The 13,004-nt window shown below is 54.9% G+C and overlaps 4 protein-coding genes across 4 annotated transcripts; 3 read left to right on the top strand and 1 right to left on the bottom strand.

Annotated features, from left to right (window-relative positions):
• Positions 1-207: 207 nt before the first annotated feature.
• P884DRAFT_199836 (ribosomal protein L24e-domain-containing protein) lies at positions 208-950 on the bottom strand (the record flags this gene model as incomplete). The annotated part of the gene is made up of 2 exons (XM_069438256.1): positions 208-806; positions 875-950. The coding sequence occupies 2 exons, from the start codon at positions 948-950 to the stop codon at positions 208-210; spliced, it is 675 nt and encodes a 224-aa protein (XP_069297736.1).
• Positions 951-2,604: 1,654 nt separating this feature from the next.
• P884DRAFT_259133 (uncharacterized protein) lies at positions 2,605-3,484 on the top strand. Its single transcript, XM_069441313.1, has 2 exons — positions 2,605-2,850; positions 2,995-3,484. Exon 2 carries the CDS (start codon positions 3,046-3,048, stop codon positions 3,367-3,369), a length of 324 nt encoding a protein of 107 aa, XP_069297735.1. The 5' UTR covers positions 2,605-2,850; positions 2,995-3,045; the 3' UTR covers positions 3,370-3,484.
• Positions 3,485-5,674: 2,190 nt separating this feature from the next.
• On the top strand, positions 5,675-7,069 carry P884DRAFT_242601 (Inositolphosphorylceramide synthase subunit Kei1-domain-containing protein). The gene is made up of 2 exons (XM_069440280.1): positions 5,675-5,975; positions 6,057-7,069. Exons 1-2 carry the CDS (start codon positions 5,928-5,930, stop codon positions 6,789-6,791), a joined length of 783 nt encoding a protein of 260 aa, XP_069297734.1. The 5' UTR covers positions 5,675-5,927; the 3' UTR covers positions 6,792-7,069.
• A 579-nt stretch (positions 7,070-7,648) lies between these two features.
• P884DRAFT_199874 (uncharacterized protein) lies at positions 7,649-12,513 on the top strand (the record flags this gene model as incomplete). The annotated part of the gene is made up of 3 exons (XM_069438259.1): positions 7,649-7,685; positions 7,892-12,414; positions 12,484-12,513. The coding sequence occupies 3 exons, from the start codon at positions 7,649-7,651 to the stop codon at positions 12,511-12,513; spliced, it is 4,590 nt and encodes a 1,529-aa protein (XP_069297733.1).
• Positions 12,514-13,004: the final 491 nt, after the last annotated feature.

The raw sequence follows: 13,004 nt of genomic DNA, 5'->3' as shown, positions 1-13,004 counted from the left end.
TTCAAAGCTGTTTCTTTCCCCTGGCGAGTCCGAAAGCGACGATCGGCAATGGTTGCCAATCATAAAAAACCTGGTATCACCAAATACGGGGTGACAACGGTGTCTGTTACCGTGGCCGGTATCTGGATGGACCCAAGGGAAGCAAGGTAGAGAGAGATGGACCGGTAAACGGCGCCGCGGAGTGTCGGCATCGATGGTAAAATCTCTTCAGTCGGTATCCATCCCGTCGTCGTTATCGTCGTCGTCCGCGTCGTCGTCGTCGTCCACGTCCTCGTGCATATGACCAGCCGCCGACTCGGTGATCTCCTCGACCCCACCGTCCGTCCGCACCCTGAGCCTGCGCACCTCGCCGCCAAACGCCTTGGTCTTCTTGCTGGTGCGCAGCTTGGCCAGCTCCTCGCGCTCGAGCTCCTCGACATCGACGCCCCGCTCGGCCGCCAGCTCGGCCAGCCGCCTCTTCTCGCTGCCGCGCAGGCGTGGCAGCAGGTGCTCGTTCTCGGCGACGAGCTTGCGGGCGGCGGCGACCTCGCGGGCGCGCTTGCCGGCCATGCGCTTCTTGTAGAACATGCGCTCGCGGCGCGCGCGGATCTCGCTGATGCGCTCCATGGCCTTGAGCGTCTTGGCCCAGAGCTCGCGGTCGTAGCGGACCGGGACGTTGCGCCGGGCCGCGAACTGAAGCGTGCTGTCCACCACCATCTCCTTGCCCGCGTTCTTGCGGTACGCCTTGGTCCACTTGAGCTTGCGAGGATTGCGCTTCATCTTGAAGTTCTTGTGGCACTTGGAACGACAGAAGCGGAAGGATTTGCCTTGCGAGAGCGCAACGTTAGCGTCCTCCGTCTCTCTCGTGCAATCGGGCCCGCTGGGAAGGACAAACCGTCATTTCTCATGAATGTAATGCCCTTGCTGGGCCACGCGGGCCTCCCGCAAAAAAAGCAGTTCTCGACACGCATCTTTCTGCTCGGGACCGGCAGTCGACGTCGAGGGTTGTCGAGGGGTTTGGGGTTTTGTCGTCAACGGCACAGCCTGAAAATGGGGTTGCTGCAGGCCTTGATGTTCCGAAAAAAATTGACCGCCTTTGCGTTTAGGTGCAAGTAAAGTGGGGGGGGGCACCCCACCGCTTATCTCCTGCGATCACTCGCAGCCCAGGGTTAGGGTATAGCTCACTCGTCTCGTCAAATTGTTCTCTCGAGTTGAATCACACTTGAAGAGACGAGTCCGCAGAGGCTTGAGTCAAGCCGGAACGCCTCAATCCCGTCTCGACGGTACGCAATAAATCTGGAAATGTGGCGGCCGTTCCCAATGACGCATTTTCAAACTGTATATACACCGGAAAATGTATCGTGGGATCACTTTCCGCTGCCGTAACACTCGCACATTGCGAGTTCATCAACAAAGAGGAAAGAAAACTAATTGGCGTAAACAGATTCAGTCAATTACCAGATAGCAGTTCTAATGGTGAGTCCTTGTTCCCATCAGGTTCGCATTCCTCTGATCCTGAACTTCACCGGCTAATAAATGCGGTCGCATTTTAGGCAGCTCTCACTCTTCGCAGACCTCAAATGCCAAGAACACACCCCTTGTTCATGTTGTAGGCAGCTGGGCTCTGGCGACATTGAAGCTTCAAGGTTGTTCATATATCGGGGTAGGCGGTTTGTAACAGACAAGGCAGGGAACGAGAAGTAAGGCTTGAGATGCTTAGTGTGTTGAGATCGCATGAGTCTTCTTCCATCTGATTGCGGTGCCATTGTGGCTGGAGTGGTTTGTTCCTCTTCCCCAAAAGTTGGAGTTGTGTTTCCAAGCAGTCCAATCGAATCAGCTCCGGGTGTTATGTGGCCCCGGGCAGCTAGGACCATTCGACGGAAGATGCTAAAAATCCCAACATGGCTATGTTAAGCTGCAGAAACAGCTAGAATAGTATCACGCAACTGTATAAACATCGCCGTTGAGCTTCAAATAAGCTAAGGACTCGAGCCATGCGCACGCGAGCAAAACGTCCAACGGCGCGGCGTCTCAAGCTTTCGCACTCCACCAGATCCACTTCATCGCGGGGGTGGAGTCTGGGGAAGTGGAGTTTCACGAACGATCGGGTCCACCAGCTCCTTGACCAACACACTAGCGCGCATCAATGAAGCGACCCTGAAGTCGAGCTTGATATCAACATGGAAGATTAAGCTTTTGGTCGACGATGTGATAAAATTGTAACTTGAAACGAAGCGAGGTTGTACGGCATGGTCCACGGGGTGAAGAACTCAATTGATTCAAAGCAAAGGGATGGGGATACCCTGGCAGCAAGCGCCCATGCTTCCGCTTCCTCTTTGGATGTGCCACCGACATGGCGCCATGTCGGTTTCGAGTCAGGGAAGAAGGACCCAGCTTGACCGCAGACGGAAGAGGTATGATTGCACGCTGACGTCCACTACCGGCCGTGATTGGCGCTGGTAAATACGACGACGGTTACCCCGCTCCGCTTCTGGCCGCTGGGGTGTGATTCGAGGCGCTGGCGGAAGACCCCCTTGCAGATGAACGCGGCTCCTGGTTCTTGAAGAGGCAAACCGATTGTCTTCCTCAGTTGTCCGACAGCTGGCGGAGCCGTATGTTCCAGCCCATCTGTGTTGGGTAGTGCCTGCCCGAGTTGGCCATCCAAGAATAAAGGGACAGGCGTGCCCTCTTTCTCCAGCTTCTCCTCCTTGTGCAACACACCAACATCCCCAAGAACATTGCTGCTACCATCAATCAACAGCCAAACATCCAGACCTCTGCCGTTCATCACCGGCCAACTTCCAAACTTCAATTTTCTTCGGGCTTTGAAGAAACAAAGTCGAGTACTGCGGCGGCACAGCTGTTTGAAAGGTACGCAAACACTGTTGTTGTTAACATGCCTCACTGTCCCTGCTACTAAGCATACCCCACACGTTGCCACTTCTGCTGCTGCCCCTTTTGTGGTCCATAACCATCGATGTCTCGTCAACTTAAGAAGAGCTGATCATCTAACAGCTACCAGTTAACAGCACCCTATTACCTGTTATAACTCCATCTACCGTCAACATGCCCGTCCGCATTCCCGCTGCTACGAAAACCGAGGTCTTCTGCATGGGCGCTGCTGGCGTCACCGGGTTTGCGCCTTTCTACCTGATGGCCCCCGGCGCCGAGGAGCGTCTGTCTCGTCAAACCGTCAAGTGGGCTCCCAGCTGGGAGCGCAACATCACCTTTTTCAGGAACCCCGTTGAAAGGGGCATCCAGCGCATATCGCCGCCGGTTGAGCGGACTGTCAAGAGGATTGAACACCGTCTTCCCCTCGAGAAGGCAGCCAAGAGGACAAACATGACCCTCAGGAGGAACTTTGAGAGGCTGGGCTTCAAGCCTACCTGACTGGATCTTGATCCGATACAACAATGCCACAGAGATAGCATGATAAACATATTTAGAATACTGGATGGTTGGATTGCTCAACCCCACAAGATGATCTTCGAAATCTCTAACTCAGTGTTGCGAATGTCCTAGGAGGGAACAGATGCCATCTTTCCACGGGACCTCCCATGGTCAGCTGTCTTTCCCTCCTGTTGACGACCTATCGATGATGACAGCTACGGGAGTGGGGTGCTTACGGTGACATGGTTTGCAAGTGGTCCCTTGCACCACGAACCGGCGAACAGATGCCATCAGGTCGACATCCATCTCGGTTCTTGAGCGTTGAGGAAGCTCTTGACAATAACAAGGCTCCCTTAGCATCGTAGGTATAGATCTAATGGACAACCTCGCTGTTCCACGTTGTTTTTTAAGCTTGTCACCAACACCTCCTCCATCCCGAAAGGTTGGATTTGAGTACAATGTCTTGTCTTCTCATCCTCTACAAACCCAAGCAGGACGACCACTACGGTGGAGAAGCAACGCAGATTGACAAACACCTGTTGAAGTTCTCCAAAGCTGGTTAAGGTAGTGTGGGATTTCACTCAAATTTTCTTATATGCTTTCCGAAATTGCCTCCCTTGACATCATGAGCACTTTGTCGACTTCCTAAGTCCCGTAAATGTTATTTTCCTCCAGTTTGGCTTCAGCAAGAAGGATTCGTCCCTGACATTGCCCAAAGAAGGAAGTTGAAACCTAGTGGCAGACAATTGAATTCTTGATTTGCCCACAGAGATACCAAAAGATGTATACATTCTCTATCGCTTGTTGTTCTAGCGAAGTTTGACTCGGACACTCTAAACATATCACTGTTTCCATATCCTTCTTGGTGGTAACGTCGCTTCTTGAAAAGTGGACATTGAATCAACAACATGCAAACAAACATAACGATCTGACGCCTCATTTTTTGTGTGGAATAAGACGAAGTACTGTGTCCTAGCTTTGGATCGCTGAACACGGGGTGGCGCTCGTGCAACAACTCACATCAATGCACAGATTAGATGCCAGAGGATTCCCGTGCTTCTGGCGCTTGTTCAAAACAGAACGACTGCCCCACCTGTTCCCCTCTGGTTGCAATATCACCCACCGAAAGGTCTGGTTCCTGAGATAGTGTGCAACGAGCTCTGAGCGTCCAATATGGACAAGGTAGTCGTTGAGTGTGAAGAAACCAATGGGCAACATGGTAGGATAGATATAAGCTGTTTGGTGAGGTCATTCATCACGCAGCATTGAAGACTCCGTGTGGAGCTACCTACATAATGTTACCTATATACAAGATCGAAATATGAACACACCGATGCTAGTGTATTCCGTCCGCAGTGACTACATCCGTAAACTACTATCTTACTACAAGTATGTAGAGGTTGTTATCTGCCAAGACTGAACGTTGCCTGATTGGGGAGTAACTAATTTCTCGCCTATACACCTCCTCCAGGATAAATAATCCTAGTGCGATACACGCCCCACAACTAACGCAAATCAGAAAAGTGGCCAAGAAGTCCAGGTACACCCAACCCAATACAAATTTCTTTAATATAAAAGTATCAATACCTAGTCTTGCCCCCCTGGTTTTCAATTACCTTTGCAAGCCGTCGGGGCATTGAGTGTGCCAGGCACTGAAGAAACTCAGGGGGCACTGCCTCCCACGCCTCCAGAACAGCCAGTCGAAGCCCTGTAAGGCTCAGCGATTGAGTATCGTAGCGATGTTCAAGCCAATCCTTCATCCAGTGCCATACATTCTCAATAGGGCTCAAAACTGCGCTTCGAGCCAGCCACTATACTCAGCTCCTAACCTAGGGATTTTATCTGTAAGTACCTTTGTATAGAAAATTATTAGGAGAGTGACATGGTGTGATGATTGTGTAAGTGGCTTGCAAAAAGGTGAAGAAAAGTGGGGCATGTATCGCACTAGGATTATTTATCCTGGAGGAGGTGTAGAGTACACTAAGCAGGCACCTTACGGAGGAGCTACTATATAACGCATCCAAGTCAATATTGAGAGAGCATCGGCAAAGTGCTGTACCAACCAAAGTGGAGTGTCGAAAGCGCAAAATTTCACCAGTGCCTCTTTCCATTAACATGACTACTGAATGACATCTCATGTCACTAAGGTGAGTGCCGTCAAGATGTTTGGCCAATTGGACCTCTAAGGAGTTTGCCGGTGGCTGTTGCGTCAGGTGAGTGCCGACCAAAAACGGCTGGTGTTGAGCTGAGACAAGGTTTTGGCCATGGAGTGGAGCCCCAGGGGCAGCCAATGCCGTGCCCGCATGTGCCTGCAAAATCGGTCAGCCACCAACAACCATTTTTGGGGTTGACCTGTGTTTGTGCCGACGCATCCGATGACCTGATGGGCAGCGTCTGAGCCAAGCAGTCGGTTCCACCACCGCCCACCGCCAGAAGGCTGACGGGTCTCTCGGGGTCCTTTGGGAAAACAAGATACCTTCAACCAGCGATTGAGATGGTTCGATCTTCACAACATCCACAACTACAGTCCTAGAAACCGGCGAAAATAAACCCGCAACATGCCCTCAGCGTCGAGGCGATCCTGGCGATGGCTGCCCAGGCCCAAGGTGCGTTTCAACCTCCCACTTGCTTCCTAAGAGAAGAATTTGCATCACAAGATTTCGCTGACCAGGTTTCTTATGAAACAGTCCTTTCTCGGTTTCATGTCGCTTCAAACTGGCACCGAGCTGATCTCGATCGCGCTCATCTTTAATAAGGCGACGGCCGTCTACGGCGTCCTCACGCTCTTCACGGGCTACTCGCTCTCGGCGCTGCAGGTAACGGCCTACCTGTGCTCGCTCTTCGTGCTCGCCACGCTGGCCGTCTGCGTCCCGCACATCCGCACCCAGAGCCCCCTCCACAACCTCGCCCTCGCGTGGGTGTACGCCGTCGACTCGCTCGTCAGCGCCGCCTACACCGCCGCTTTCGCGACCAGCTGGTACTTCGCAGACATCCACGACCCCAAGGGCCCCGCCGGCGCGGCTCCGGGAGATGCGGCCGCGTCGCCGAGCAACGGGGAGGTGCAGCTGGACGCCGGCCAGGCGGCCCAGGCCGAGGCCGGGACGGGAGCGCACGACACCGCGGCGAGCCTGGTCCTCGTGGTCGCCTTCACGCTCGTCCGGGTGTACTTCAGCCTGGTGATCGCGGCATACGCGCGGATGGTGCTGCTGCGGTTCGTGGATGAGCACATGGGCGAGTCGGAAGAGATCGCGGACGTGTCGCCCGACCCCTTTGCCCTTGGAGCGCCCCTTGGCGAGGGATGGAAGGGTAAGTTGGGACGAGCAATGGTCTCCGTCGGCAGAGGGTATTGGCTGGGTGGCAGGAAGGAGGATGAGGAATGGGCACGGCAAGTCAATTCCAAATTCAGGAGCACCAGGGAGTGAAAAAAACAAAATATGCCGCAGTGGGGGGACGGGTCGGTCGCACGTGTCTACTTCGGATGGGGGTCAATCACAGTGTCCAGCGGTTGGAAGGGGTTGCATGATAGGTGGCGTTCTTGGGATCTTGGGAGGCATCAGCAGCGTCAGCGAAGGGATAGAGGGACAACTCGTGATTTGGGCTATGAGCATATCACATTTGCATCTAACGATTTGCAAGCAATGTAATAATGTTTATTAATCGAGACAAACTACACATAGCTGGAATTGCCAGCACTTCCAACCTTGTTTGCTGATTGTGTTTGCTGCTGGATGCCTTGGATGGCTGTGTTAACAACCAGTGCCGGCATACTCCTCGGGACCCTTTGCCGGGTCGGCGGCTCGGCGGCTGTCGGCCGGCAACGTGAGAAGTTTAAATACTGCCGGCCAGGAACTCGGCGTGGGAGGTTGAGAGAGTCGGGAAGCGAGAGATGGGTCATCGAAACCCCCGAGTTAGCCCTCTTAACAGCACGTGCAGGGAATGCCACGATAATTTGTTAGTGCGTGCCTCTCTGGGCGAAGAACCCATGACAAAGTGATCTGGAAATCCCTCGCGCGCAATTCGCTGGATGATCTGGGGAGTCCGGGCAAAGCCCGGGATGTGAGGCGCTAGGGCGATCACGCAATCGCTCACCTTTCGCGTGCGGCGTCCTCTACCGACAAATTTGGAACCGCCAGCGGGTCCGATATAGGGCCTTAAATTGACTTGACTCTTGCGTCTGGACCTCGCATAAAAGTTAGGGCCCTGAGGGTTTTGGAGAACCTGCGATGCTGCCCTCTCTCGCATCACCCCAATTCTGCCCGTTCAAACTTGTAGCTCAGCGATGGCAGACGTCAAGCTGAGGAGGCCTGAAGAGGCCGGTAAGTTTGGCAGTTTCATTACCCCGCCACAGTTTCTGCCCCGCATTCGCGGCTCTCTCCCATTCTCCCATTATTCGTTGACATTGTTATCCATTCCATTGCCAATGAGCCTTGCTCGGGAAATGGAATTGAACCGCTTGCATGGACAGCTGTATTCGCCGGCAGCATGGATTGCTAAACGCAAAGCTGACAATTGGTTCCTGCAGTCGCGGCAATCGCGTACCTCGCAAGCGACGTGGTTGTCTCGGTGCAACCGTCGCTGGCCTCCGATTCGGAGTTTTCAGGGCTCCTCAAAGAGCTCGCCGCAAAGAAGGCACCCAGCTTGGTCGCGAAGACCAGCGACGCCGTGCCCGAGATTCAGTCCGTTAGGCACAACACCGACCCTCTCCTGTCCGTTTTCACGCCCATCCGCTCTGGCCGTCTGGTCTCGGTGACGACGACTTCCTCCATTCTTCTTCCCTCAGTTGCGCACCTTTACAAGCTCGCAAACTTCCCCGTCGTGCTCCACGTCGCCCTTGCACCAAAGAGTTTCCCTGACTACACGGCCATCACGTCGATCCGGAACTCGGGCTGGACATTCTTGCAGTCATGGTCGCTACAGGAGGCTCACGACATTGCCCTGACAGCGCATGCCCTGGCTATCCGTTCTGGAAAGGGTGTCATCCACTTCTTTGACCCCACCTCCAGTGCCGGCGCTAAGGCGATCGATGTTGCCAGTCTTGATGTCATCCGTAACGTCTTGAACTTGGACAATGTGCGGAGGTTCCAGTCGGCTCCCATTGCCGGCTCTAGCATCTATGCCGACGATGGGCGGGTTGCCGTCGTCTCTGACCAGCCAGAGACCCTCGGGACAGGTACCGTGCTGGTGGACGGCGTCCCGACCCCTAGCGCCGCGTTGGCATCCCCGACCATTACCTCGCAGTCCTCGGTCAAGTCTAGCCAACAACCGAGCGCGGCCAGTTCCCCTCCCCTCCCGTCTGCTGCGACCACGATCGAACCGGCAGCTGCCATTGTCTCATCCGAAGACATCTACAAATACGTCTCCTCGGTCTGGTCCCAGCTCAACGACCTAACGGGAAGGCAATACAGCGCGTTTGAGTGGTCGGGAAACCCCAAGGCGGAGAGCTGTCTCTTTCTTTTCGGCTCCGGCGTATCGCTCTTCTCAGATGCGATCGCCCATGCACAGGCTGACGAATCGTTCGCCACTGCCGGTTTGCTAGTCCCGAGGCTATACCGGCCCTGGCTCGGCGCGACGCTGCTTCAAGCCCTTCCAAAGTCGGTGAAGAAGTTAGCTGTTCTTGAGCAGGTCTCAAGGAAGACTACAAAGTGGGGCCCCATCCTCATTGATGTCCTGACCTCAGTCAAGAGCGCCGCTGGCGGTGTTGAGACCATCGTCGGCCACCAGCTAGGGTACATCTCCAAGGAGACTGTGCAGCAGGCCCTTCGTGGCGTGTTCCAGAATCTGAACTCAGACAAGCCAGTCCAGAACCTGGAGGTTGGCGAACGGGAAGCCCCCCAACAATCCCCCGAGTATGGGCTAGAACAGCCCAAGCTGGAGACGGCTTATACCAAGATTCTCAACCAGCTCTTTGGCGACAGGGCGTTCATTGCCAACTCGCTTGACTCCGACAACGCTGGCATCTCCAACACCATTTCCGCAACCCCTGAATTCGGATTCGGCTCTCTGCTTGCCAGGAAAGAGCGGAGAAAGAAGTTTGTGTCCGATGTCAAGGCTGCTGCTAGCTCGGGCCAGTTTCTGACCGAGAACCCCAAGCGGGCACTGGCAAAATGGATCGCCAATGCCGAGGACTCGAAGAAGGCGGAGGAGGCTGCCGAGGACGTCATCTCCAAGCTCACCATCGACAACTCGAGGCTGTCGAGGTCACTGCTGCAGAACAAGCAGTTCTTCCGCAAGCAGTCACTTTGGCTTGTCGGATCAGATGCCTGGTCCTATGACCTCGGCAATTCCGGCGTGCACCATGTCCTAGCCTCCGGCGAGAACGTAAACATGCTCATCATCGATTCCACCCCATACTCGGAGCGTGCCGCTGCCGATGCCAACCGGAGGAAGAAGGACATTGGTCTCTATGCTATGAACTTTGGCAACGCCTATGTTGCATCGACGGCCGTCTACAGCTCGTATACGCAGGTGCTGCAGGCCATGGACGAGGCTGACAAGTTCAACGGGCCTTCGATCGTCCTGGCATATCTTCCTTATTTTGGCGAAACCGATTCGCCCCTGACTGTTCTTCAGGAGACCAAGAAGGCTGTTGATATCGGCTACTGGCCCCTGTACCGGTGGAACCCTGAGAACGAAAAGAAGAACGAACCCAATTTCTCCCTGGATTCTGAGCGGATCAAGAAGGAGTTGAAGGACTTCCTTGACAGGGACAACCGGCTCACCCAGATGATGCGTAGTACTCCTCAGTTCGGCGGCGTCCTCTCCGAGGACTACGGCACTGAGATCCGGGCGCAGCAGAAGAAGCAGGCCAAGGATGCGTACAATCAGCTCCTCGAAGGCTTGTTTGGCGCTCCTCTCACTATCCTCTTCGGCTCGGACAATGGCAATGCTCAGTCCCTGGCGAAACGGTTGGGCACCAGGGGCAGGGCCCGTGGCCTGAAAACCACTGTCATGGCCATGGAAGATTACCCGGTTGAAGACTTGCCAACCGAGGAGAACCTCGTCATTATCACATCCACAGCTGGACAGGGCGAGTTTCCGCAAAACGGAAAGCCATTCTGGGATGCGATCAAGGACAACACCGAGCTTGACCTGGCTTCAGTCAAGTACGCTGTGTTTGGCCTCGGCGACAGCCACTACTGGCCTAGGAAGGAGGACCGGGTCTACTACAATAAGCCCGCCAAGGACCTTGACAGGGTGTTGGCGAACTTCGGCGCGACAAGGCTGACGGATCTTGGCCTTGGTGATGATCAAGACCCGGATGGATATCAGACGGGCTACCAGGTGTGGGAGCCCAGGCTTTGGGAGGCTCTTGGTGTAGCCAACGTCGAGGGTCTTCCGGAGGAGCCGGCCCCGATGACCAACGAGGACATCAAGCTCGCGTCGAACTACCTGCGCGGCACGATTGCCGAGGAACTGAAGGACACGTCGACGGGCGCCATCAGCGCCGCGAACCAGCAGCTGACCAAGTTCCACGGCACGTACATGCAGGATGACCGGGATCTCCGCGACGAGCGCAAGGCGCAGGGGCTGGAGCCTGCCTACTCGTTCATGATCCGGTGCAGGCTGCCCGGTGGTGTCTCGACGGCGAAGCAGTGGATTCAGATGGACGACATTAGCAACGAACTCGGAAACCAAACCATGAAACTGACTACGCGTCAAACATTCCAGTTCCATGGTGTTGTTAAGGGCAAGCTCAAGCCTGCCATGCAGGCCATCAATCGGGCCCTCATGACAACCATCGCTGCCTGCGGCGATGTCAATCGCAACGTCATGTGCAGTCCGCTGCCTTCTCAGTCCAAGTATCACCGCCAGGTGTACGAATGCTCCAAGAAGATTAGCGACCACCTGTTGCCGTCGACCACGGCGTACCACGAAATCTGGCTCACGGACGACGACGACAAGAAGACTCAAATTGCCGGTAATGCCGTGCAGGACTTTGAGCCGCTCTACGGCCCCACCTATTTGCCTCGCAAGTTCAAGATCTCCATTGCCATCCCGCCGCATAACGATGTTGACGTGTATGCCCACGACATTGGCCTCATCGCCATCAAGGGCGACGATGGCAACCTTGAAGGCTTCAACCTGCTGGCGGGCGGTGGCATGGGCACCACACACAACAACAAGAAGACCTACCCGCAACTTGGCCGCATGCTCGGGTTTGTCAGGGCCGATGAAGTGCACATTGCCTGTGAGAAGGTGATGCTCGTGCAGCGCGACTACGGTGACCGCAAGAACCGCAAGCACGCTCGGCTCAAATACACGATTGACGATATGGGTCTCGACGTGTTCCGGGGCAAGGTGGAGGAGCTTTGGGGTAAGCAGTTCCAGCCAGCACGGCCGTTCCACTTCGCCAGCAACGTCGACACGTTCGGCTGGACCAAGGATGAAAATGGCATGAACCACTTCACCTTCTTCATCGAGAACGGCCGCATTGAGGACACGGCCGAGTTCCGTATGAAGACGGGCCTGCGCGAGATTGCCAAGGTGCACAAGGGCGAGTTCCGCCTCACGCCCAACCAACACCTCATCCTCAGCAACGTCGCCGACGAGGATCTGCCCGCCATCAAGGCGCTCATGGCCGAGTACAAGCTCGACAATCTACAATTCTCAGGGTTGCGCCTCAGCTCGTCGGCCTGCGTCGCCTTCCCGACCTGTGGCCTTGCCATGGCCGAGTCTGAGCGGTATTTGCCCGTGCTGATTTCCAAGTTGGAGGCTTGCCTCGAAGAGAACGGGCTGAGCCGGGACTCGATCGTCATGCGTATGACGGGCTGCCCCAATGGGTGTGCCCGCCCTTGGTTGGCCGAGGTGGCCTTCGTCGGCAAGGCCTACGGGGCGTACAACATGTACTTGGGTGGCGGCTACTACGGGCAGCGGCTGAATAAGCTGTACCGATCGAGCATTAAGGAGGACGAGATTCTGGCCATCATGAAGCCCCTGCTCAAGCGGTACGCGCTCGAGCGCAACGAGGGTGAGAGGTTCGGCGACTGGACCATTCGGGCCGGCATCATCAAGGAGACCAAGGAAGGCCGGGACTTCCATGATGGGGTGAGTCAATCTACTGTCTGATTCTGTTGTTTATTGTTGTTTTGCGTTGGCTGACCCAGACATCTGCAGGTTGCCGAAGAGGAGTCGGATGAGGAGTGAACAAGATAGGTCAAGCAGACAATCGGAAATTGTAAATTAGAATCACGGGCGCATGCATTTGGGAGACATGAGCACTGCATTTGTTCTTGGTTACCATCATTGCCTTTGGCGTCAAAAATCAGCTACATATACGGATATTTGTCCATATCCTATGATTTCTGCTCCTATTGTCGCTCTCACACCTTGATGGTTCGCGTGCATTCCGTACCCTGTGTTGTGTGTCACGGCGATATGATAAGTCTTGATTACTGGCCGGCTTTGTGAAACAAAACGGAGGATTCCGCATTCTGTGTGTATGTAACTGCATACGGATTATGCTGATTCCTCAACTCCAGATGACTGCGTTGCGCAGCCCGTCGTGCAGGGTCTTAGACGCGATCCTGTGGTTGCCGTAGCAACGCGATTCCGGAGGAGGGACCAAACAACAATTCGGGAAGGAACCCCTCCAACCCATCCGGTGCCGAGAGGCAGTCACATTCCACTTCATTGAT

This window comes from Thermothelomyces heterothallicus, assembly GCF_042370625.1.
Source record: "Thermothelomyces heterothallicus CBS 202.75 unplaced genomic scaffold P884_scaffold_10, whole genome shotgun sequence".
Classification (NCBI taxonomy): Eukaryota; Fungi; Ascomycota; class Sordariomycetes; order Sordariales; family Chaetomiaceae; genus Thermothelomyces; species Thermothelomyces heterothallicus.
This window is presented reverse-complemented; position numbering and strand designations above follow the sequence as displayed.

Excerpts from the sequence above, each read along its gene's own strand:
- P884DRAFT_242601 (XM_069440280.1), top strand. The coding sequence starts at position 5,928 with ATGCCCTCAGCGTCGAGGCGATCCTGGCGATGGCTGCCCAGGCCCAAG. Across the intron at positions 5,976-6,056 it reads GATGGCTGCCCAGGCCCAAG|TCCTTTCTCGGTTTCATGTC; the intron begins GTGCGTTTCAAC and ends CTTATGAAACAG.
- P884DRAFT_259133 (XM_069441313.1), top strand. The coding sequence starts at position 3,046 with ATGCCCGTCCGCATTCCCGCTGCTACGAAAACCGAGGTCTTCTGCATG.